At 39.6% G+C, this 21,096-nt stretch overlaps 1 protein-coding gene and 4 non-coding genes across 7 annotated transcripts; all 5 read right to left on the reverse strand.

The window, feature by feature from the left end:
• Positions 1 to 85: 85 nt before the first annotated feature.
• On the reverse strand, positions 86 to 21,090 carry arid4a (AT rich interactive domain 4A (RBP1-like)). Of its 3 annotated transcripts, none has more exons than XM_046855532.1 (25): positions 20,945 to 21,090; positions 19,799 to 19,844; positions 19,322 to 19,432; positions 18,416 to 18,481; positions 17,921 to 18,011; positions 17,713 to 17,792; positions 17,515 to 17,609; positions 15,835 to 15,967; positions 14,190 to 14,269; positions 13,979 to 14,055; positions 13,754 to 13,902; positions 11,933 to 12,005; positions 11,615 to 11,709; positions 11,171 to 11,268; positions 10,143 to 10,395; positions 6,950 to 7,239; positions 6,287 to 6,466; positions 5,839 to 5,923; positions 5,567 to 5,753; positions 5,408 to 5,470; positions 4,135 to 5,319; positions 3,924 to 4,028; positions 2,303 to 2,509; positions 2,071 to 2,217; positions 86 to 1,959 (listed from the first exon to the last, which is right to left on the reverse strand). In XM_046855532.1, exons 1-25 carry the CDS (start codon positions 21,064 to 21,066, stop codon positions 1,856 to 1,858), a joined length of 4,122 nt encoding a protein of 1,373 aa, XP_046711488.1. In that variant the 5' UTR covers positions 21,067 to 21,090; the 3' UTR covers positions 86 to 1,855. The 3 variants fall into 3 exon arrangements, with proteins under 3 accessions (XP_046711488.1, XP_046711490.1, XP_046711489.1); XM_046855534.1 differs by lacking the exon at positions 20,945 to 21,090 and adding an exon at positions 20,454 to 20,472; XM_046855533.1 differs by lacking the exon at positions 20,945 to 21,090 and adding an exon at positions 20,007 to 20,408.
• On the reverse strand, positions 6,139 to 6,217 carry LOC124390671. The gene has a single exon (XR_006926816.1). It is a non-coding gene; the product is annotated as a small nucleolar RNA SNORD53/SNORD92 (small nucleolar RNA).
• Positions 6,703 to 6,784, reverse strand: LOC124390668. The gene has a single exon (XR_006926813.1). It is a non-coding gene; the product is annotated as a small nucleolar RNA SNORD53/SNORD92 (small nucleolar RNA).
• Positions 9,906 to 9,988, reverse strand: LOC124390670. Its single transcript, XR_006926815.1, has one exon. It is a non-coding gene; the product is annotated as a small nucleolar RNA SNORD53/SNORD92 (small nucleolar RNA).
• On the reverse strand, positions 11,375 to 11,456 carry LOC124390669. Its single transcript, XR_006926814.1, has one exon. It is a non-coding gene; the product is annotated as a small nucleolar RNA SNORD53/SNORD92 (small nucleolar RNA).
• Positions 21,091 to 21,096: the final 6 nt, after the last annotated feature.

A 21,096-nucleotide genomic window follows, 5' to 3' on the forward strand; every position in this document is an offset into this window, starting at 1 on the left:
CAAAAGTACGCTAAAACAAAAATATAATGTTCTCTGGATAGTATTTAATAGAGTTTAATCCAAATAAAGACTAAAGGCACAAGAATATTTCAAATGTTTTTATTAGAAATGAGAAGAGCTCTGCTTATTTTACATAAAGATACAATGGCTTTGCTCAGGAACCTAATGCCTTTATTCCTTCAACCAGGAATCTGTAAATCCATTCGACTCACAGGGAAGCAGGTTCTGATTATTTCAGCATATTCAACATCCTAGTGGGTTCATATCTCTATAGGACTGGGATTAGGCTCCTGTTGATGACCAGTGGTTGATTATATACAGTAAAGTGTGCTAATTCCTCTACCAACTTGACATAGAAAAAAGTTAATATACAAAGATGTATTGTTTAAAAAATAATATAAATCATTTACAGTTTGTTGTAAAATGTATTTCTCAAATACATGGTTTTGGAAGATCTATATACAAAAGAAATCATTGTAGTAAGAAACCCCTGGGCTAAACATACATATTCATTATGCAACTTTTATTCAAATTGATTGAGAACTCAATGTTGGAACATTAAGAACAAACTGCTTTAACATAAGTACCAGCAAATCTGAACTTGAGCCGGGCAGGTCACCAAGTAATGGTGGTCCATAAAGGTTGAGAGAAGAAAGAAAGAAGAAAAAAAAAGAAAGAAAGATCATTTGGCCCAAAGGGGAGGCTTGGGAACAATTTACTGCACAGTAGTTACCCAATTGTGACTTCACAGTCTAAACTCATCCAGCACATCCTTACATTAATCGACTTTTTCACCATTGACCAAATGAATGTGGGAAGGATTTCATTTTGGAAAGAATACAAAAAAAAACAAAAAAACAAAGCCTGTTCTTCGCCTGAATAAATATACTTAACAAGTTGCAAGATAATACCTTTATTTTACACAAAAAATTCAGACCTAGAAATATTTCATTAAATAATTTCACGGCTGTAATATATACCTTTTGAAATTTTATACTAAAATAAAACTCTGCAATTACATATAAAAAGACAAAATCCACTCGCAAAGGAAATTAGTCCACTGAAAACATTTTTTGTCCTGTGTTCCACTGTAAACATTTTCTTTCATATTTTCTTTTTTTTTTTTAAAGACAAAAATAGAGTTTTGCATAATCATCTGTGCTCGCACACTTTCACACACTACAAAGAGTGGAAGACACCAGCTGCAGTTTTCAGTAAACTACATTCCCTTTTGCAATTGACTTTGTCCCACTTTTTTTCCAAAATAGGGCACTCTGCTGTAACGCATGTACTTTGGCAGTTCTGATGGAGCAAGCGCACAAAATTGACCTTTTCTTTTTTTCCTAACCATATCCAGCTGGTTAAGTGACCATACCTATACAGGGAGAATAATCTGGGACTTTACAATGTTGTGATAAAAGCTTTCGGAAACAATTACTAATTTTGTATCAGCCTGTGCGACAGACTTAAAGGAGGAACCTACTCTTTTTGGCCGAGTCGAAAGATGAGAGAAAAGTGCCATTGTACTGTCTGTGGATGGATATCTGATTTTTTTTTCTTCATCTAATTTTTTTATTATCGTTTTTTTATTTTACATTCAACCCTCACAATGAATCCATTTCCTGATGCGGAAAGTGGCAGCGAGATGGAGCGAGAGGCAGGATCAGTTTACAAAGTGCAGGAGGTGGGAGTGGCCACAAGGATCAGGGGACGGGAAAGGGTGGAGGAGGCAGGGCAGTCGAGTGCTATGGCTGCTTGCTCTGGCTCATCAGTATGCACGTCTCCATAGAGGCAGCAGAGATGCTGAGAAGGCAGAGGTGGGCAGGGTGGAGGAATAAACAGGTGTGATATCTTATCACCTGCACTCCACAGCTACAGTGTTCTGAGTGGGCGAAGCTGAGGATGGACTCATGCCCGTGTCTGACGAGCCAGAGGATGTGGATGCTGTGGTGTGGGACACTGCCAAGCACACAGGAAACTTCAGTTAATTGCACATACACACCAGTGAACAGTAAATCTGCTCAGTCAAATTTTATTTTTCTCTCATTGAGTAGACAACCGAAACCGTACCTTCTCTCTCTTTCTTTTTTAACCTTTTCCGCCTCCTGTCGATGGAAGCCACCTCCGATTTCAAGGACATGTAGTATTTGCGGATTTCCTGAAGTTTGTCTTGTAGGAAAGAAATTCTCTCCGTGCTCGACATGTTGTCTAGCTCATCTGCAGCAAAGTAACGAGTGAGTATACCAGTATGAGGCAACACGCATGAAAATCTAAAAAAGGTACACAGATTAATGGGACTTACTCAGCTGGAAAGTCCATTTGTATGTGCGTGGAGAGGGGAAGGACTGCTTTTCTTTGTGCTTGTCTTTCTCCATGTCTTTGCTGCTGGGGGATGCATGGCCAGGAGAGCGAGAGAGCTTATGGGCCTTGGCCAGGCTGGAGTGTTTTACTGGAGTCAGTTTATTAGAGGTGTCCATAGCAGGCAGGTCTTCACTATCACTGCTGTGACCTAAGAAGAAACACAACATCAAGTACTGACCAAATCCTAAAACAGATGTAAAAACAGTCATTTGCCACGACGGAGCAAAAAGAAAAAGCATTGAAGGTCATTTTGAAACAGTCGATATCAAATTGGCAATTAAGTCTATTTAGATGTTAGCATTGGTTCCCAACAACAACTGAAACTTTCTGTATCTAATAGAAGCAGACACCGATCAGGCAGAACATTATGACATTATAACATGACCGGTGAAGTGAAGAACACTGTTTTATCTCTTCTTCATGGTACCTGTTAGTTGGTGGGCTATATTAGGCAGCAAGTGAACATTCGGGCCAAAGTTGACATGTTGAAAGCAGGAAAAATGGGCAAGCGTAAGGATTTGAGCGAGTTTGACAAGGGACTGATGGCTAGACTGCAGCTCTTGTAGGGTGTTACAGGGTCATGGATGGCCAAGGCTCATTAGTGCACCTGGGAAGTGTGGTTCCATCCAACAGAGGCGCTACTGTCGCCAGGTCAGGACTGTTTTGGCAGCAAAGGAGGACCAACACAATACAGTGGTACCTTGACCGAAAAGCGGAGGCAGAGGGAAAACTCGTTTTTTACTATCACTCCTGTACACTACGTATCCCTAAACTTTTATTTTTTTACTTAAGAAGAAAAAGTAAAAAATAAAAGTTTAGGGATACGTAGTGTACAGGAGTGATAGTCACAATCTTCGCTTTCTGGCTTCGCTTCGCCATTTAGCAGCGGCGTCTCGAGCTCGTACCTCAATTTTTTGCCCGCGTAACAAAGCAAAAAATCGACCGAGTGACCGCTCGTATCTCGAAAACTCATACATTAATGCACTCGTAGGTCAAGGTACCACTGTATTAGACATGTGGTCATAATGTATGTCTGATCGGGGTACATTTGATAAGAAAAGACTGACTAATGGGGATTTACAAACCTGAACTTACTGGAACATGATTAATGATTTTTGCTCAGTTAGAAAATAAAAAAATAAAAGATTCCCATATTTTTCTTTTTAAAAAACAGCAATAGGATGATGCAATACTGATTTTGTTATCTATAATTTCACCATATGCTTTTTCAACTGTGATCTCTTTATAATTTTAATGCTTATGCTCATGCAGTAAATTAATGCAATTGTAATTCATTTGTGGTAAAAGGCATTAAACAATTTTCATCGAACTTTTTGCTTGATAGCAGAATTGAATATCTAAATACATACAGCACATAAAGAATTGTCCTTAAAATGTTGTGATTTTCTCTTTAAAAGCTCTTTATCCCAACAATTATTGGTGCAAAAAAAAAAATAAATAAATAAATAAATAAATAAATAAATAAAATAATTGGAATAATATCTGCTATCAAGAGTATATGTTCTTTGGATACACATCTACACCTTGAACAGACTGCTTACCTGCTCCATTTTTTTCAGCAGCAGAAGCGGTTCCTAACCTTTTTTGGTTACGTTTCTGCTTCTTAGAAGATGAGCCACTGTTGCAGTCGTGCAATCTCTTCTGACCTAAAAGAGCACATAAATATTAAAATTGTGGAAGAGGAAATACCTCACCTCATACATCCTTAGCACCTTATAAGCGTGAGCATATGTATGGGCAGCTCACACCAACCTTTGTCCTTGGCATCCCTTTCTTGCAGGGAAATGCTTGAGTTACTGGAACTTGCACTGGCGTCAAAGTTCTCACAGAGCCCCTCATGCGACTCGGCCATGCTGTCTGCCTCGATGGTGGCATCACTCTCACTTTTGGTGCTGTGAGACTCATCTGGGCTGGGTGCAGAGGACGGAGAACACAGCTGAGGTGGTGCTGCTGTTGTCAGGCTGGAAGAGAGATGAAACGAGGGCTGCTGGGGCGGCACCTGAGCTACTACCGAGCTGGGAACATGAGTCTTCTCCTCCCTTAGTACCAGTAGCTCCTCTCCCGATGGCTTCTCCTTCTCTTCAGGGTCATCGAGGTCTACCTCGTGACATACCAGTGCCTCTGGACCTATCTGAGGCATCATCTCTTCATCAGTCATTGCTGAGGAGTCCTCCTTCATTGTGCACAAATTTGAAAGAGGTTCCACTCTTATCTGGACTTCTTTGGTAAGAGCAGGCATTTCCATTTTAACATCAGGATCTTCAGGAGGAACCACTACTGCTGGTACTGGTGGTGCAATGGCTTCTTCTGTTTCATGATCGTCATTCATTGGCCTTTCAGTGTCCGATTTTTTCTCTGGTGACAAAGTTTTGGGTTCCTCTTTGTGCTCGAGGCGAATCTTTTTGTCCGGAGTCCAATGCTCTGGAGCTTTGCGCTTGGTTACGCAACTCCTGTCTGGAGGACCGATGTCTTCAGTGGCTGAATCGGTGTCTGAGCCAGCTGATTGAGGCACTTGCTCTGCGGGGCTGATGTACTCGTCATCCTGAGGCTTCATAATGCCAGGCCCCTCAAGCTCAGCGTGGTTTGTTGTGGCAGTCAGCTGCATCGGCGTCTCCGACCCGGGTTCTCTCTGGCGAGCCCTTTTTGCTCTTGATTTAGGAGATTTGTCACCAGAGTCTAGTGACATAGCCACTTCTTCCTCAGGTTTCTCCACCTCAGTTTCCTCCAGCAGCTGTGTTTTTTCCTGAGGGAGGCTGGGACACACCGACTCAACCTCAGCAGCCTCTACCCTTTTTTTCTCCTCTTGCCTTTTCTGTTCCTTTTCCTCCTCCTCTTCCTCCTGCTTTCGTGCTGTAGCAGGATCAGTCGTTTCTGCCCATTCAGGCTTCTTCTCAGGACTGTCCTCACAATCGCTCTCTTCTGATGAGTTTCCTGAATCTGCAGAGAGCATTGAAGTTTTACATAACTGCATTTTATTGCAATAGCTTAAGATCTTCACGAAGCTCAAATGCTCGTTTAGACATACCATTAGATGCTCGGTCAGAATCATACATCCCAGAGGCTTTCCTGGTGTGCCGACGGGGAGTTCCTGTCAGGGAATATTCAGCGTTGAGAAACCAACAAATCAAAGAGAATTGAAAAACAATAGATTCCTGTACCGCCCAAACTGATGGCAAAGTCTTACCCTCTCCATTAGGTAGAGTGGAAGGATCTGAGGGACGGGAAGGTTTGGAGCCAGATCTGCTCTCACTGTTTAAAGTTTTGGATAGACTGCGGGATGTGCTGGGAGGGGTGGACTTCAGTGGAGGGCGGCCACGTTTTGCCGCCGGTTTGGGTAGTCTGTCCTCCTCCTTCTCACCGTCTTCTTTATTCTGTTGGAAATAGAAGAGCTGTTAAGTTCAATTCCATGTATGGTGTTCTGTGGAAACTCCAAAACTTTTATTTTGGTCTTTCTACCTTCATTTTCTTTTTCTGTCTTCTCTTTGTTCCTCCTTTATCGACAGGCCATATTATCCGATCCGCTTTAACCCATTCGTCATATCTGACACGCAAATACAGAAATTTAAAATCAACCATTTGCACATGAAAAGAAAAGAAAAAAAACACAATTCCAGAATCAGTCACAAATTCAGAACTAATGGCTTCAGAATATAAACCACAAAGGTAACAGACACTTATACTAGGTATGTATCATTTGCCTAAAAAATATTTCTTATGGTGTTGCCGACCAAAAATATTCATGATATCGACCAGAGGACAGTCAGACAGCCAAGAGAAGTGCTGCTTCATATGAAATCAGTCAAGTAAGCGAAACCTTTCTCCTGTATCATCATGTTTGTCCCCATATCCTGTTTGCAGTGTATTGATCCATTAAAAGCCAGTTCTGCCTTCATAAATGACTTACCTCACATTCCATCCATAGTAATGGACCAGATAGAGGACTTCTCCATCGTCCGTCTCTGTGTTCTTAATATTAGCTTCATAGATTTTCTGGGTCTTTCCCTTGCCGTATTTGACCTTGACTTTTGTCCCAGTAACAGAGTGCTCAGACTCTTCATCCCCATCTTCATCCCCCCTCTCATCTCTGGGGGAAAAAAATCCAAACAAAACTACTTCAACAAAGTCAACTAGTAAATTAACAAAAATGTGTGTAAAAATGTGTGTAATTCAAAACATGTACAAATAAACACTCGATCCCTGGCGTACAAGTGGAACATTTTCACTTTCGCCTATATTTATAGGGCATAGTGGTGCAGCATTATTGAAACACCAGGGAAACACTTAATGGTAAATCAGGTAATGTAACTGAAACCACAAAAGCCAATCAGACAGCCAAGAGAAGTGTGACATCACGTGATCTCAGTCAAGTAAGCGAAACCATTCTCTGGTATCATCATGTTAACTCCGGGTGTTTCAATAGCTACAATGGAAATTGCAAAATGAAATGAATGAATGAACAAAAATTCTTTCATATGAAATCAAGTATAAATCTGAATTTAATGGTAGTGCAAATTCCTGGTTGCTATGCAACAACACTGGTTATTATAAGCTGATCAATAAAAAGTACCTTTCTCTGAGTCTGTATTTTTCACTGTCACCATCATCATCATCACCATCATCATCGTCATCATCGTCTTCTTCCTCACGATCCTCTTCGTCCGAGTCTTTGTCGGAATCTTCTAGGCGCCGACTGCGTCGCTTCCCCGGATGATCTCCCTCTGTCTTTTCCTTCTGTTCCTCTCCGCTGCCTTCTCCTCCTTGCACTTCTTCGTGCTTCTTCTCCTCTTTTACCTTTTCCTGTTTGACAGGCTCCTTCCCTTCCATTTTCAATGGAGTCACTGTACAGCGCCGTCGGCCCTGCAAAGAACGAGGCGCACAGTCGCGCAATTATTTTTTTGACAGAAGCTGTCCAGAATATCCTCATAAATCTATGCTACTATAGGGATATTTTACTGTAGAAGCATGTACAATAAGAGAAATATATATGTACTGATGAAAAAACTATAATTAATAACTAATAAAAAAACAATACCTGAAACAAAGAAGCAACACTAATGTTTAATAATAAGCAATAATCAAAGGAAGCTATATAACGAACATACACAAAACAAACAATTTAAAATGACTTTTGATACTCAAATACATCTCTAAAAGCAGAGTATTGTTATTCGGTAGTTCTATAGCTGTAAGCATTGTTTATTACAGGTGCATCTTAAATTAAAATATCATTAAAAAGTTGACTTATTTTAGTAATTTAATACAAAAAGTAAAACTCATTATATAGATTTAATTACACAGACTTATAGACTAAGCGTTTATGTCTTTAATTTTCATTATGGCTTATAGCTAATGAAAAAACAAAATTATGTAATTCAAATTTTCTAAGATACTAAAGACCAATAATAAAAAAAAAATTTCAACACAGAAATGTTGGACTACTGAAAAGTATGAACATGTACAGAACTCAATACTCGGTCAGGACTCCCTTTGCATTATTTACTGCAGCAATGTGGCGTGGCATGGAAGTGATGTGATGTGATATGGAAGCCCAGGTTGCTCTGATAGCGGCCTACAATTCTTCCACATTGTTGGGTCTGGTGTCTCATATCTTCCTCTTTACAATATCTCAGATTCTTCTTTAGGGGTTTAGGTCAGGCAAGTTTGCTGGCAAATCAAGCACATGGATACTATGGTTCTTAAACCAGGTATTAGTACTTTTGGCAGTGTGGGCAGGTGCCAAGTCCTGTTGGAAAATGAAATCAGCATCTCCATAAAGCTGGTCAGCAGAAGGAATCATGAAGTGCACTTAAACCTCCTGGTAGACGGTGTGCTGACCTTGGATTCGATAAAACACAGTGGACCAACACCAGCAGATGACATGAATCCCTAAACCACCACTGACTGTGCAAACTTTACACTGGACCTCAAGCAACTTGGATTCTGTGCCTCTCCTTTCTTGTTCCAGACTTTGGGACCTTGACTTCCAAATGAAATGCTAAATTTCCTTTCATCTGAAAAGACGACTTTGGCCCACTGAGCAACAGTCCAGTCCTTTTTGTCCTTTGCCCAGGTAAGACACCTCTGACGTTATCTCTGGTTCAGGAGTGGCTTGACACAAGGAATGAGTCAGTTGTAGCCCATGGATACGTCTTGAAGGAGGCTCTTGAAGCACAGACTCCAGCTGCAGTCCACTCTTTGTTATTATCTTCCAAATTTTTGAATAGGCTTCGTTAAAAGCCTCTTGACTTGACTTCATCTTTTTCTACCACATTTTTTCCTTTCATTCAACTTTCCATTAATGTGCTTGGATACAGCACTCTGTGAACAGCAGCTTCTTTAGCGATGACCTTTTGTGTCTTACCCTCCATGTGCAAGGTGTCAATGATCGTCTTCTGGACAACTGTCAAGTCAGCAGTCTTCCCCATGATTGTGTAGCCTGAACCAGACTGAGACACCATTTAAAGGCTCAGGAAACCTTTGGATTTAATGAGCTGATTAGAGTGTGACACCACGAGTCTCCAATATTGAACTTTTTCACAATATTCTAATTTTCTGAGATACTGAATTTTGGGTTTTCATTAGCTATAAGCCGTAATCATCAAAATTAAAAGAAATAAACTCTTAAAATATATCAGTCTGTGTGTGATGAATCTATAGGAATTTAACTTTTTGTATTGAATTAATAAAATAAATCAACTTAACGATATTTATATTTATTCAGATAAAGACACACACACACACACACAGTCATCCCCCTGTTTATCATGGTAGTTACGTGCCAAAACCGAACGGACTCCACCCCAAAAAATGCTTTTATTGAAATTGTTAAAGCCAGAAATCATCCTCCCACACTCTTTAAACACACAGAAATATTTGCAAGAATATAGCGAGGTGAATTTTGTGTAAATTCGTAGAAATATCACATTTATACTGGGTACAGTACAGTACTGTAGTGTGCTCTAGGCATAGTTTCTCTGCTTGTTTTTGGTTGAAGTGTCCTATGATGTCAAAAAAGGGTCTGAGTTAAGGATACACGTCACCGCGTTCTTTATTTTCATTATCTAAATCTGGTGCGTATGTCTTCAACTCCACCCCCCCTTTTTTATGTCAGAGCCAATCACAACCCGGATTAAATAATTGGGCCATTCCGATTAGCCAGACTTGTTCCTCCAGCCATATAATGTATATTTTAGCATCCCAAAACCACGATTTCGTACACAACGCTACGTGTTCTTTGTCCTGTGTAAATGTATGATACACAATGTACGGTATTTTAGGCATACTTTTACTTCGTTTTATAATTAATAATTATATTTTTATTATTAAATTACATAATTTCAACATAAAACTCTATAAAAACAATTCGCTATAAGTTTAGATTATGCGTTATAAATATGGACCATTCGCCAAACAAAATGTGACAAATTTATCGCAATAAAGTGGGACTGCAAGATACGAACCGTGATAAATTAAGGGATGACATGTACATACACATATACACACACAAATCTAAAAAACAGGGATAGTTCAGATAGCCAAGAGAAATGTGACATCACATGATATCAGGTAATAAAAGCGAAACCGTTCTCTGGTATCATCATGTGCAGCTATCCCATAATAAACTATACACTATTACAATCTGTAAAAATATGTAAGTTAGTCTCACTATAAGAACTGGACTAGAACAAATTATCCATCAAACATATTTAGCTACTGCCCATTTAGTATAATATAAACATTTTTACTTCCTTAAAACTTACCCTTGGGGAGCAGATGTCTTTGCGACTTTTCTCACTCTCGACATCAGACTCATCGCCATCAGGTTTGTCTTTGCTTGCTTCGGGCTCAGCTTTAGTTTGCAGGGACAGATCATCTTTTTCTTCACTCGTGGCCTCATTTTCCGGCTCGACATGCTTCACATCTGGCTGAATGACTGGCCTAGGCTCATTATGGTGCACTGTCCTGAACTGTATCTGGGCTGATCGGCAGTACTCTTCAAAACCATACAGGTACCTTGAAGATGATTAATATAGTTAGTTACAGTCAAACCAAGTCACAAGAAAGTTATTCTTCAAGCAAAATAATGTTTCTGGCTAAATATCTTGAAGATTTTAGAAGTGTAAAACAGCTTGGATTTGCAAATAATTTATTAGTTTAAGTATACAAGGATCTAGATCAGTGGTTCTTAACCTGGGTTCGATCGAACCCCAGGGGTTCGGCGAGTCAGTCTCAGGGGTTCGGCGGAGGTCGAACCCTGTTATTGCTAAGAAAGCTCTGGAGATTTTCATACCGTTTGTTACAACATATCTTTGCGAGCAATCCTTTTCGAGGATGCTGGACATAAAAACGAAGAAAAGAAACAGACTTTGTCACGAAAATGACATGAGAGTGGCACTTGCCAAGGTGAAGCCGCTGAAAGGCAACAGCAGAAGTCACACTGATTTGCAGTAAATATTCATTATTATGTTTTTGTTTTCGAGTGAAAATTATGTTTTAATGGTTTTGTTCTTTGAACACAGTGATGTTGATGCACGGTTCATTTTGTGCACCAGTAAAATATATACCTATGTTTTGAATTTGAAAAAAATCATTTTATTTTTCCAATTAAGAAGGGTTCGGTGGATGCGCATATAAAACTGGTGGGGGTCGGTACCTCTAACAAGGTTAAGAATCACTGATCTAGAATAAAAACTATGGAGCAAGACTTTCAGCCTGTACAACATTTTTTAAATACTATTGTCTCTATTAACACTATAGTAGCTAGTTTCTGTTTTATTAGTAGACTTACTTTTTATAAGCTGTCTTCACGTTATATGAAGCTGCTGAATTTAGAACAGGGATGCCCAAATCCATATAGACCTGTTTCCATACAGATCCGCTCTCAATCTGTAACAAAAACATTATGGCACAAATTTTTTTAGGGCAGCATTAAACATGGTTTTAATAGTAAAGATTGCTCCATTTCATACTGAATAGCTTCATGCATCTGGAATTGATCAGATAGCCAAGAGAATAAAGACATCACTCAATGTCAGTAAAGTTAGCGAAACCGTTCTCTAAGATCATCACTTCAAACTCCAGGGTTAACGACGCACACCGCATATTAGTCATTTAAATTAAGCTAATTATATGCGTGTTTAGATCAAGAAACACGATGGGATCACTGGTTTCTGTTTAAATACGCTTTTTCATGCAAGCATATAGAAAAGGAACAATATCAAAAGGTGCTTACACCATCACAGCCACCATGCTGATATACCAGCCTGAAGAGCTTGAAGAGGTTCAGGTCCTTGTAGCCCAGTACAGGAGGTTTGTTAATTGGTGTGCCTGGGGAGAAAGAGAGAGAACATTCAGCAAAACAATGCACAAAGGAGGCACAAAAAAAAAAAATCATACTGTGCTTCTTAAACAGACGGGATCACAAACAATGAGCTATACAATTCAACCCTGTACTTAAAAAAAAAGCTCAAAAATGTTAAACACACTCATTTAAAAAAAAAAAAAAAAAAAAAAAAAAAAAAAAAAAAAGGTGTGTGTGTTTGCTTCTTACCTCTGTCTTCCATGAACTTATAAAGCTGCTGTAGGAAGTCATCCCTCTCTTCTGGGTCTGGCTCATCATCAGGCTGCAGACAGAGGGAGGGGAGAGAAAGAGAGAGAGAGAGAAAAGGAATGAATTTTACAGCAAATAAATTTCAGAAAAATCCTTTATAATTTCCTAGTCTTGTTCAGGTACAACAAGCAAGAATGTCAAAAACATCAAAACAAAAAACAGGAATAATCAAAATTATATATAATTTCAGGAATAATCAGTAGACACATGCGTAATGAAGCTTCTTTTAAACACTATGATCCTACATGCCATCATCAAAATGTGTTTAAAAAAAGTTAATCAGTAAACAGTCAGTAGAAAGGTTATATTAAATAATAAGTTAGTGAAACATTGTCTGCCTACGTCTTTGTCCTATTAATGCTTGTCAGTTTAGAGCAGCCATTTATATGACTACAGTTCAAGCATCAGTAGATCTCACAAGAGCTTATGGTACCAAAACAAAGCTGCAACAGTTTGTACTAAAGCCTTGACCACTTAGTAAATAGACTTAAAACTGTCTGTGACATGAATCAAATTGTCTGTAGAGGAAAGAATATAACCCCAACACAAACACTCAGCTGTGCAGGAGTTCATCAGCACCACAAATCATTCACAGGAAACGAAACTGAAAGTGTCCGAAGATAGTCCTCAAGCGCTATACAAGCAAAACAAGGCTCATTGTTGCATTTCATTGGCCACCGTAAAAAAAGGAAGTCTGTTGCTTTAAGAGCTACAAAGGAGAACCCTGACACCCTGTGGAAAGAGAAGCTCTTGTGATGAGCTTCAGATCTGCCCACAAACCCAGCTGGCACACCTCCACTGGCCCTGTGCCAATCCCCATAGCTTGCTTAACCATAGGAAGTAAGGGTTGCCATAGAAGCAGTGTCGGAAACAGACCAAAATGGCTATTTGTCCAAGCACCGAGAGCAGGAAGAATGAAGCATTGTTGACCGGAGCTTGAGGGTTTTCCCCACATGCTGAGGCCATTCACTAATTTCACTGAAGGTGCTACAGATCACACCATGCCAGAGCAAAGGAATTTCTAAAAAAAAAAAATGAATACTTATTCAGCACTGCTGCAGTACGGACTGATAAATGCAAGATCAAGCCTCAGCCTAGGGCAAAGGTTCGACTGCAGGGGTGTCACTCAACCGTATAGTAAACATTAGCCAAAACACAACGCTCCCAAGTTTCAGGGGTGGACAAATCAGAAACCTGGGCTCCTGACAAATTCCATGTGCGTTGGGATTTTTATTTTTTTTTTTACCTCCACAGATACCTGTCAGACATAGGACTGGTAATCAGGGACTTATATGTATGTGGAAACCGACCAAAATATGGTATTTTGCTTATCTGCCATATACCTCTCTAACACAGCAAGCAGGACACCATGTGGTCAAACATTTTGCGAGAAAATGATGACACCAGCCAGATAATACTGCAGCAAATAATGTTACTTATCATAAAGTTGGCACTGAGCTGTTGAGTTCTTTTTTCATGTCAAGGTTACAATTATGATGTGCTACACTGTTACCAAAGAGGATAAAAACTACAATCACACAACAATTCACTCCCTGTTCCACATTACTGTATTATCTAGCTCGCCACAAGTTGTTGCAACAAGTTAAAAATAAATAAATAAAAATCCCTTGGGACTAGGCAGCACAGTGAAGCCCAGCAACATAGATTAGATGCCACCACAAACAGCTGTTGAAAATAATGAACATCTAAATAAATGATCCTACAATCCTTCAAGATAACTCAAGATAAACACTTTCTTACCTCTTCTGGCTCTGGTTCCTTCTCTTCTTCCTCACTTTCCTTGCCTTCACCCTCATCACTGCTGGAAGATTCTAAGATCTCACTCATATCCATCTTCCAGCTACCAGGGACCTGCTTGGTCTGGAGGAAGAGCATCGCTTCCTCAAATCCTGTCGAAAGACACAAGATGCCAAGTGAGGCTTAACTCATGGTACATTTGAAATTTACAAAACTCAGTTAACTTACCGTTTTTGTCGGAGTGCTCCGATTTGCACATGGTGTCCAAACACAATTCATGGATTTCATTGCGGGCCACAGTGTGACTAGAAGAAAGGAGAGTAGAACAAAGCCAAAGTTGAAAAGCCTGCCGTGCCAGAACGATCCACAATTTCACACACACACACACACACACACACAGGTGACATGAGGGTGTGCTGTTCTCCGTGCTTGAACTTACAATTTGGAATCAGAAAACGACCTCACTAAGCATTGGTCCCTTTTGACAGTTAAGTCATCGTTGCAGCTCGGAGAGATCACCTTGGTGAGAGAGAGAGCGAGAGAAAGTTTTTAGAAGGGCTTTTAGATATACTCGACCAGCACACTTTATATTTTTATACCACACCATTCCGCACACGGACACTTTATGGACAATCTAAACCACCTTAAATTGTCTATTGTTTACTGTTTACTGCCATAAGCATTTTTTTGTATATACATCATTTTCTTTCATATACATATATATATCTATCTTTATAGATTCTTATTTTATTTTATATAGTTTTTATAGTTTTATAGTTTTATTTATCAGTCTTCTTTTTCTTTGTATTATTTTTCTCCCCATCCTATTCCCTCATGCTGGACCGTCGTAATGAGCATTTCACTGCATGTCGTACCCTGTATGTATGTGTATTTGACAAATAACATTTGATTTAATTTTGATTATTCTAAACTGATATTTTACACCATAAATGTAAGCGATGTTGACTGACTAGACACAAACTGCTTCAAAGTACATCACTCCCATGCCTGTAACTTTTTGCATAACCAGGCAACTGTGACGTGCAAAAAGACATCCTGCTTACTTGGTGACGACAGTATTGAATCAGTGCTGGGTAGCACCCATAACGAAAGGTAGCGCCAAGTACCAGAGCTCTAATATTAGTAGTGAAATTAATTTAAACTATGACTGTAGCATTGATTAGCAAAGAACTAGTTTGAGTCATCTTATTCAAATTTAATGTACACAAGCTTCTATGCAGGTGTCAGCAGTGCACCTCAGTACAGGAAATTATAATGAAAACTTAAATTAGTGACAAATAAAAAAGGGAAACCTACATAAATGTGTGGAAAAACATGACGGGTACAGAGTCTCCCCGGCAATTGTACCACATGACACACCAAAGCAATAAACATCATACCATGTTCAAAGTTTTTTTTTTTAAACATGGCACAGAAAGGGCCCGTCTATGGCGATTTTGGATAGAGTTTATAATAGGAAAATGTCGAACTGGCTTTGAAATATGGCTCACCATTGGGGCACTTAAGGCAGGAGATTTTGGCACACTTGAAAAGAACAGCACAAGTCTGAAGCTTGACTCCTGCAGAGAATGGGTCCAATTGCTCAAAAATTTATTTTTATTTTTTTATTTTTTGGAGTGTCCATGACATGTCTTGATTTTGCTTGTCCCTTTAAAGGGAATGGTTAAAATAAAATGACGATTACTTCTCATTTACGATCTCATTTATAAATAAATATTTGGATATTGAGGGTAATAGTCTCTTACACAATGACAAACTCCATCCACAGGACAAAAAGAAACAGTTTGGAGCAACCTAATAGATCATCATCCCTGCCATTATTAGAAGTGAGAGAATACCTTTTGGGAAAAGTATTAAGAGTCCAATTACACCAAATTAATAAAATCTATAGCAAGAAGCAGTTTTGCCTGCTCATAGTGCACTACTAAAAGCTCTACCTGCTGCAGTGTCTCCTGGTTGGGACCTTAGATAAGAAAGCATCAAACTGAATTGTGGTTTGCAGCTTCATTAGTGTCTGCATTATTGCACTAATGAGTAAACTCTGAAAGACCGCTGGAGCTCACCAGGGCATGGAACCAGCATGCTTCATCTGGACCGGTCTGAATGAATGCCACCTTCCCTAAGAGATCATCACTGAGCCGCCGTCTATCGTCCTCCTCCTCCTCGCTGGATGAAGACTCCTTCTCGTCCTCAACGCTACAAAATTTAAAAAGAACTCATTACACTGGAAATGAATTCCTTCATGAAGATTTCAACAACTACTCCAAGTACATGGATTTCTACTCTCGAGCAGGATGGAAAAGCAGAAACTGACGAGTCAAGATTGCAAAAATAATACAAATATAAGGTTAGATGGTAAAATATGAACGCTAAATCAGGTCTGAAGTAATAATCTGTAGCTGTAGAAACATTTTCTTTTTGATGTTAGTTGGTTGCTGAATATGCTGTGAAGGTCTATTTGAATGATTGTTGAAGCATTCAAATCATTTCTACTTCATTCTTTAAAAAATAAATAAAAATAAAAAACCTAAAGCACACAAGTCTTGCATTAATGTTACTATTAGAGAGTGAATACTGTAAGCGGTACAATCTGGACACGGTCAAAATTACAATAAGTGCCAAAACATTGCTGGTATGGCAGAGTACCACTGGAATTTCACATACTACAATTTATCAGTATTCAGAAGACTCCTGACATGCTCCAATATGATGCACAGAACTTTTTCTAAAGTAGTAGCTGATGAAAACAATGGGCTGCCATACTGGCAACAACAGGTGCTAGAAAACAACGCAGTTGAAAGCCAGTGGAAAACCATGAAGCCACCAGTCAATTCTGCACTTTTTTTTTCCCCCTCACCAGTGTAAAAAGAAGGGAATATACAAACAAAATTGGCCGACATCACATACAGCCACAGGTGCATACATGCCTGCTCTTTTTGTTTATTTTTCCTATTAATGCCTAAATCTAATCTCGAGCAGAGAGAGAAGCAATCAGAGAAACTGCTGTTAGAATTGAATACTGGCATTAAATCAAGAAACAATTCTGATCTGGTGGGTTGATGGACATGGGTGGAAAAGGTTAACAATAAACCAGAAACTTTACCTTCTCTCTACTACTGCCAATGCTGAAGTTAATTTAAAAAAAAAAAAAAAAAAAAACACCGCATTTGACTTAACATGCCAGGCTGTTGGTTAACCCTGACCTTTTCCTTCAAGCAGGCCTGACTTTATTTACATAATCATCATATTATAGGGGATTCCTCACAACCACCAAAACATTAATGACCAGAATTACAGAAACAAACAAAAATGAGATACAATAATCGGCCCTGATCATAACTACGGCGTCGTATTGGTCCAAGTTAATTACAATTAACAGTCTTTGTCTGCCCCTTGCTTATCATATTGTTGTTTACTGTATTATATACACAGGCTTGATCTTCATCTAATTTTTACTCAAAATACATTAGATATGAAAGGCGATATAAATAAATGTCAAGTTCTTTGAAGTGAATAAATAAATAAATAAGTGACAAAAGTTATTTGAAATGAAAGTTGGAAAAAATCTATTGCATGACTTTTTGACCAAGCACACACCTATAAGGTGTCTAAATGTAACCCAATGATCAAAAGCTATTTATATTTACAACATGTGGCGTCAAACACAATGCCGATAATATATGAACTAAAAAAAAAAAAAAACTTTGCAAAGCGGAATATAAATAAACACAAAAGATACTCACACTGCTTGAGAAGAGCGCCGCCCTCGATTAGTCTTCTTTCCAATCACAGGAGTGCCAAAGTGCTCCGGGTTAGTGAGAGGCAGTTGGTCCAAAGTCTAGAGGGGGGAGGGGGTGGTTGGGTTGAGATAGTCCTTTTACTTAATCTTAAAAATCCACTGATACTGAAAACAAAACATCCAGTATGTGGTGATTTTATACCTCGCTCTCTGCAAAATGCCTTTCGCCCTTAAGACACAGTGATGTTCTTCTGAGTGTTTTCTCATCCCCATCATCAAACACTTTTTGTGAAGAAAAAAAAATATATAAAAATAGGCACAAGTTGATACAGGAAGTGATAAAGATAAAGATAAGACCACATTGGCTAACGTTTAAAAAAATTAATCTCGCAAGTAATGCCTGCACTTACCCACAGTGTACCAGCTCGCGTCTGTAAGTTTAATGATGACAGCTTCACTAAACACTCCTTCTGCACTCTTGACTTCTACTGTGGAGCCCACCTGATTGAATGAACACACACATTACACTGCAGATGTGTTATCTGAAAACTCGGCATAAAGTCAGCTAGTACAAGACACGATTCTCAAAGAAATCTTTGTTACAATGTTTAGAACAAATCAGTCACCAATACAAGCACTTCCTAAAACAAATTTCATTTCCACCCACACGTCACTGTTCAGCCAGTACTCTTAGGATCTAAAGGCTAGAAAAATATGGCACACTTGCCAACGAAAATAACGTGGTTTCATAGATTTGTTGCTGTACAATGCTGTCTGGTGAAAAAGCTCTGCAAGTTTACATTAATGAGCTTGATTGCATTTTTAGTAAGGAACCTATTTTCAAACATCATTCCCACAATGCAACTAATGACAGAAGAAACAGTTTCACAAAAAGGATCACTTACCCTCAACGGTCCTTTGACCTGGTCATCTTGCACAACTTGTGAGGTACTGTCTCCTTTGAGCACCACCTACAGAACACATCCATGACAGACAAGATGAAGAAGAGCAGGACACACAAAGATGAAGGATAGAAGTAGAAAAGGATGAGGAGTAAAAACAGGTTCAGTCGAGGTGAAGTTATCAGTTATTGTGCAACACGCAAATGCTGCACTTCATGATCCATCATAACGGGGCGTCCCACCTAGGGGCCAGGATTGAACTCCATTAAAGTCAGTTAAAACCTGAATTCAAGCATTCTTAAATGTCTTCTGAACACTTCATATACCAAGCAAATGCCCTCAAATACTAAGCTGGACTACTAAAAAAAGATTCACTTATAGAAAAAAATCTAAAAATAATAAAATAAAAAAAAGAAGACAAGCAATTGAGACTAAATGAAAAAACAGCTGCAGTGGGGCATTTATATATTCTGAGAGTCCATCTTAATGCATTAAAGCACTATAGCAAGCCTACCTTGAACAGACATAATGCATAAACCAAAAAAAGGAAAAAAGAAAAAAATATAAGACAACCATTTTCCATCCTAAGCCAACTTTACACTTGAAGTGCACCAGCACCAAGTTCCCATCATTTAATTGAAGCATGACAGTTATCAAAACAAGTCTGCACACGAGTGTTAACTAATACAAACAGACAAAATGTTCAATGATGTTCAACGTGTGATTAGACGGCTAAGAAAACACTCAGTTGTGGCGCCTTCACTTTCCGGATAGACACAACAAAACTCACAAAACATTCGCAGCAATATTCGACCTGCAGAGCAAAGTGCTATACACAACGTCCGGTCACTAAAGCAGTTTCCTGTCTTGCTGTCTGTTGTTTTGACGTAAACACAAGTTAAAACTCACCTTAACTTTCACCATCCGCTTAACAGTCTTGATTTTTGCCTCACAGAAGGCACCTCTGTATTTAGCACTAACATCCGTCCCCACAGTCAGGTAGGCAGGCTCATCTGCTACCTAAAGAAAAGAAAAAAAGCGTGGAATTGAGCAGGTATATAATCTGCACAAAGCTGGGCATAGAAACAAATCAAACTTTGATTGCAACTCTTGTAATATCTGCTTAGTGTCAAGTCAAAAACTATAATTCCAAGTCTATCCACTGCAGGATGTCCTTTCCTTAATCAAGCACTGAGGAAATCATTTAAACAGCAGCTCATCCAAATCTAAATGTTGACACATAATGAAGGGAGTTTTGTAAAGAACAACACGTGGTGTTGATAAATAAGTTGCCAAGTAAGAGCAGGCTGCTGGTTTGGCTCGGCTCTGAGAGGCGTCGGCTACACTGCTGTCCTCAACTGAAGCCTGCTGCTGGAGCTCACTTACCTTCATTGTGATGGCTATTTGGGGGAGTCCAGCTTGGTTTCGATAACTGGAAAACACAAAACAAAGATACGAAAATAAAAGTGTGTAATGAGACAGGTTTGAAAAAAAACGTGGGGGGAAAAACGGCAATGTTTTTATTTTTTAAATCAGTGACCAGCACGACACAACAGAGACATGCTAACAAGCTAACGGGCTAGCTACTACTCACGCATTCTTTTCAAGCTCGATGCCGCGGCCCCTCCTCCTCCTCCTCCTCTACACGCTACAAAATGTTTCTGAACTGCTTTACCCAAAAAAAACTATGGAGGAAAACCACAGAGTCCTGCTTTTGACCAGCTTCCAATGCTTTACTGAGAGAAAAATGATAGTATAGACAAGAAGAAGGAGGGGGGCTGACTAGTGCGTGTGTTCTTCCCGCTTTACTCCCTCTATGTGTATGTGTGTGTCACGTCGCCATCATAGCTCACCGCCGGAACCGTGTCAGGCTTTCTGCCTTACAATCTGCAACCAAACTAACACACATTCTCGTTCAAAAAACTGTCATCCACCTTTTAACCCACACCGATAAACGAACAAACGGACTTAACCTCATGTAAAGATGTATGTGAAGATTTTTTTTTCCTTCGAGCTAAATATAGAGAGTCTGCCAACTAACCTGGCTCAACTGTTCACCGCTATTAAGGTGCTTAAACTGTCTGCTCGCCCGCCTGCCTGCCTGCCTGTCCCCCGGTCCGCCTGCCTGCCTGCCCCCCTGTCCGCCTGGGAACTTCGGCTCAGCAAAGCTGAAAAGCCACAGCTAGTTCCGGAAGATAGTCGACTCTGTGGCGTCGATTCTTTTCGTCCCATCCGTACACCATTTCTCTACTTTTCAAGTTTCATCAGGACGAGAAAGTGTCCGGATTGCGAGTCTCCGCTTCTATTACACACACAAAAGGCAGTTAGCGAGCTAGCTGTGAAAACAAGCCGCCTAGCAGCTCTGGCTAGCTCGTCAATGCCATTCAATTTTCCGTCGTGTTAATCCCGCACTTGAGAAATGCCCCCGATACGCTCAACTTCACTTTTTCCCCCCACCGACAAAGTAACCAATTCCCGAGTCTCACCAAACCAAACTTGTTTGAATTGAATGTCACGCTTAGGGATACTTACATACTCCTGTATGTCCGCTCACCACTCGCCTGAGCTGCAAAGCATAAACGAAATAACAAGCTGTTGAGCCAAGGTTGTGTTTCTCGAAATCCGATTGGTTGCTCCAACCGCGGCGGCCACATTCTTCGAATTGTGATTGGATCCCTGGTACG

This window comes from Silurus meridionalis, chromosome 8, assembly GCF_014805685.1.
Source record: "Silurus meridionalis isolate SWU-2019-XX chromosome 8, ASM1480568v1, whole genome shotgun sequence".
In the NCBI taxonomy this organism is placed as follows: Eukaryota; Metazoa; Chordata; class Actinopteri; order Siluriformes; family Siluridae; genus Silurus; species Silurus meridionalis.

Bases quoted from the DNA above. Each gene is read 5' to 3' on its own strand.
- arid4a (XM_046855532.1), bottom strand. From the start codon at position 21,066: ATGTGGCCGCCGCGGTTGGAGCAACCAATCGGATTTCGAGAAACACAA. The intron at 14,056-14,189 runs GTAAGTTCAAGC...CCTTTCTTCTAG, and splicing joins TCGTTTTCTGATTCCAAATT to TCACACTGTGGCCCGCAATG. The intron at 2,218-2,302 runs GTAAGTCCCATT...ACTTTGCTGCAG, and splicing joins CAAATGGACTTTCCAGCTGA to ATGAGCTAGACAACATGTCG.